Source organism: Galeopterus variegatus, unplaced genomic scaffold (genome assembly GCF_000696425.1).
Source record: "Galeopterus variegatus unplaced genomic scaffold, G_variegatus-3.0.2 Scaffold1006, whole genome shotgun sequence".
Lineage (NCBI taxonomy): Eukaryota > Metazoa > Chordata > Mammalia > Dermoptera > Cynocephalidae > Galeopterus > Galeopterus variegatus.
Genome location: NW_007727117.1, coordinates 331,515 through 335,821, shown reverse-complemented (window position 1 = coordinate 335,821; position 4,307 = coordinate 331,515). Strand labels below are relative to the sequence as shown.

Below are 4,307 nucleotides of genomic sequence, written 5' to 3'. Positions count from 1 at the left end.
ACCACAATAATGTCTTTTAAAAATGAACCACAAATAAAGCACAGAAATGATAAGAAACTACTCTACTGAATTTTTTGTTTTAATTGTTGTTCCTGCTACCAAGTGGATTCATTTCTAATTAGTTTCCTTTGCAATAACTAGTATTTTTTCTACATTCAATCCCAAAGGGGGCGTGGGGGGAGATATAACCTCTCAGGCAGGTTTCCTTTGAATGTTTTTCCTTTCTTAGTTATCTTTTGCAGTTGGGAATCATGGTACTTTCTTTAACATATTGTGTATATTATTCTAGCATGTTAAAGATATTTTAATAGTGATGTTAATATGCATATTTTATTTTGATATTAAATAAAATAATACATTCTTAACTATATACAGATCTTTCATAAACTTATAGAAAACTCAATGCAGTTTAAATGAGAACCTCTAAATTCATGGATTTGATCATTTGTACCCAATTTCCACTGAAATCCAGGCTCAGGGAGCAAGAATTCCATATGGAAAACTTAAGGCTGAATTAGCTTTGGAACTGAGTTTAAAATTGCAGGAAGAAACTCTATTTGGATTTTAGTGTCTACTGTACAGACAGCAGAATGGCCATTTTTAATAAAAGCATAAAGCTACTGAGGTAAAGGACTTTAACTAATAAAGTGAAACACATTTTACCGACAAATGTGATAAAATCAACCTGTCACAATTGCAGGAAGATAGACACACCTTTTCATATCTTGTATTCATCCCGGCCACTTTCACTCCCTCTGGAGGGCTTTTGAACTTTGATTTGACATCTCTTAAATTTATGCTTTCTTTCAACGTAAAGAGGTTTTCTTTTCTTACAGTTTTAGCCTTAACGTGAAGTTCAAGTCTAACTTAGATTAAAGGGAAGTAGTCTTGGCTTTAGAAATTCAATGTTTGCTCTTGATCTTTTTTCTTTTTCCTTTTGTTTTTATGAGGTTGAGCTAAAAACCCCAAAGTGGGACATAATGGCTTTAGAGACAGGAAGGAAATATTCTTTATTCTTTTTTTCTACTGTAAAAAGCCCACAAGCCTCTTTTGTAGAAATCCCACAGTAGAAGTACTCCCTCAAAAGCCACCTTTTTCTTCTTAATAGCCTCAGAAGAGACAGTGTTCAGAAAAGATGACAGCACCAAGTGTTGCTAATGTTAGATCCAGAAACAAGCTAAGTGGTTTATGGCAAAAAAAAAAAAAAAAAACCCTGTTTACTATATATACTTGTCAAATAGGGATTTTTTTTCCACCAATAAAATATTTTTTAAAGGTCATTGCCTTTCAATTGCACAATAAACAATTTGTCCCCAAAATGGCAAAACAAAACAAAAAACAAAAAAAAAACCAGAAGAAAGTTCTCAGATGACACATGGTGAGGAAAATCAGTATGACATAATGGAGAAAGGAGGAACGGGATTATGAGAATGAAAAACATCTGGATTATGGATACAAAGGAGGGGACTGAACCCTTTCTGCATATCAATTTAAGAAGTAACTCTGATTTTCAAAAACTGATTTGTATCCATAGAACACGGTATACCTTTTGGTTCATATAACACCAAATAATAAATGTTCATTAAAATAAGCAAAGTAAAAATGCAATTCATTCACTCAACAAACATTTATTGAGTGTCTGATTTTCTTAATTTTAATTTATCGATATACAATGTAGTTGATTTTCCTGTTCCTCCCTACCCCTTCCCTCTCCCCCTCCCACCCATCAACATCATATCTGTTCACTTGTCCTAACAAGCTCAAGGAATTGTTGTGATTGTTGTGTCTTATTTTTTTTTTTAAAGGCACTGTGTACATAGAAAAATATTGCAAATTTCCTATTCTGTGGTTGGATCTTAAATTCTAGAGGAGAACAGAATCTTTCATTTTTGTGTTACAAATTATAAAGACCCTTGAAGGTGAATGATCTGAAGTAATGGAAGATTTTCTTTCCTGCAAAGATAAAGTTTTTATGGCACTACCTGTTATTTAATCAAAAGACTAGAAGGGCTCTATGTTTGAAGACTGCATAATTTTGAAAATTTAGCTCAATTTCTGGTAACAAACACATAGAGTTCTCAGAGGCAAAGCGATATATTTCCTTTAAATATGTTTGAAATTAAATATTTAGAGCAATATTTAAGGTCTATATTTAATATAGGCTAATAAATAATATTTTCTTCATATATCAACATTACATTTCATATGATAAAATAACCACAACAAAGAGTCCTCCAATGCCTACCTTGAACAGTCAGAGTAGCCGATGCTTCGGCTTTTCCAACCATATTTTCTGCCACACAAGTGTATGATCCCATGTCACTGGCCATCACCTTCCGAATTTTCAATGTATGATCATCCCGAATTTCATATCTAATGATACAATAAAAGAAAGCATGACTAAGTGACTTTCTACTTGAAAGATCCCATCCTTACATATATGATGTATCTAGGCAACAAATCACAGGCAACATTCTCCTAAGTGAGTTAAAACTAAGTGTAAAGTGTACCATTCCTCTAGGGCAGCAGAAGAAAAGCACTTGTTTTTATATTTATGTGGAATAACATTAAATTACTTTCTAAAATAACATTTTTGGGTAAAATTAACACTTACTCATTATTTCTTCAAGCTACTGTGCTCACGCTAAAATTAAAAGATAGTGGCCATTGATTAAATTCTTAGTATATGCCAGACTTCAAATGTTTTCTAGATTTTACTTTCTTAAATTCTAATAACAATTGCATAAAGTAAGTACTGAGCTTACCTCCATTTTGTAGATGAGGAAACTGAGGCATAGGATAGTAACTTGGCCTTGGTCCTCAGCTAGTTTAGTGGCAGAATTGAAATGTGAACCCAAATGGTCTCATTCTAGAGTTTACTTGCCTTCCCCCATCTTCCCTCCGCAAATGTTGCGTTTCCCTTAAAGTGGCACTTAATCCCCTTTTTATTCTATGGACCTCTCTGGGTTATATCATCTACTATAGTATACATATTGATCAACCTCAGAAACATTTTCAACTCCTATTTCATCTAAGTTACAAATACATATTCTCAATATTCACAACAGACATAATTAGACATCACATCCATGGGCATCTACTATTTAATATATTAAATAAAACTTTCTTTTATTCCCCTAATATTAACCAACTCGTTCTCCTAATGTAATCTACCTATCTTTTTTCATCAACTGTCTAAATCTAACAAGTCGTGCAATTTGTCAACTTAGTCTTGGAAATTTCTCTTCACAAGGCAGCCCTGTCTTCTTCTCATCTCCCATTCAGACAATATATACCTCTTTTCTGGACAACTGCAACAGGAGAATCCCTGCCACTAGCTGTTACCCACAATAATGTGACAACTATAGTGCTAACAAAATCATTTTTTCTAAAAAATAACCCTGTTTATATTAACCCCTCTTGGCTCATAAATGTGCATGTAATATGATTTGAAATTCTTTATTACACAAAGCTCCTGATAATTCAGCCCCAGATTATCCAAAATGATATCCCATAACTTTTCACCACATACCCTGTGCACTAGCCACTCTAAACTTTCTACCACTGAAAATATGTGATATTCTTTCTCAGATTTGTGTCTCTGTTGTGATATCCCTTTTCCTGGAACACTTTTCTCTTCTTTAGTACATACCAAACTGATACACATTTTTCAAGATATTGTATATGTGTCACTTTTTTTTTTCTTGAGAACTCTCTCCTGATTTCCTTCCCCTATGCTTACATAGGTGTAACTTTTTGTGGCAGAAGAGCTTGATAATGGTATTCTGTATGTATCCATATCTGTTTCCTTTTGTGAGCTCCGTGACAGCAGAAACCACGTGTAAACCACTTCTGTAATCCCAACACCTAGCAGGGGCTCAACATATGTTTGCTGAATGAATGAACACACTGGAGAAGACAGCCTATTGACCACACCTAAAGGCTTTAGTTTATTGCCTCATTCTCTAAGGCTCCCTAATTCCTGTACCTCTGCTTCTAGCCAGTTTAGGGCTTGACAGATATCAAGAAACTTTGACCTCTTCTATCATTCTCTGGTGATATTGTAGCTGAGCAAAAGGAAGCCCAATTTTTAATTGGCTCATAGTTAATGTTTTTAATGCTGTACCTCTCTTCCCTTTACAACCTACCCCTGTACGAGAAGTTGGTATTAACTGTGATCTGGCTGAACAGACTGGAAACCTGTTTAAGGAATATCCCATTTTATAAGGGTTCCCTGTGCAGGCGAGGGTCATGAATGTATATTTCTTATCTGAAAACCTCAGCGAAAGCATCAACCTCCTGTTTCT

At 34.4% G+C, this 4,307-nt stretch overlaps 1 protein-coding gene across 1 annotated transcript in view; it reads right to left on the bottom strand.

Annotated features, from left to right (window-relative positions):
- ROBO1 (roundabout, axon guidance receptor, homolog 1 (Drosophila)) overlaps positions 1–4,307 on the bottom strand; it is a 415,298-nt gene that overhangs the window by 109,585 nt on the left and 301,406 nt on the right. The window contains exon 6 of the mRNA XM_008574166.1: positions 2,246–2,373. Coding sequence (XP_008572388.1) covers positions 2,246–2,373 — 128 coding nt within the window. The remainder of the gene's footprint in view (positions 1–2,245; positions 2,374–4,307) is intronic.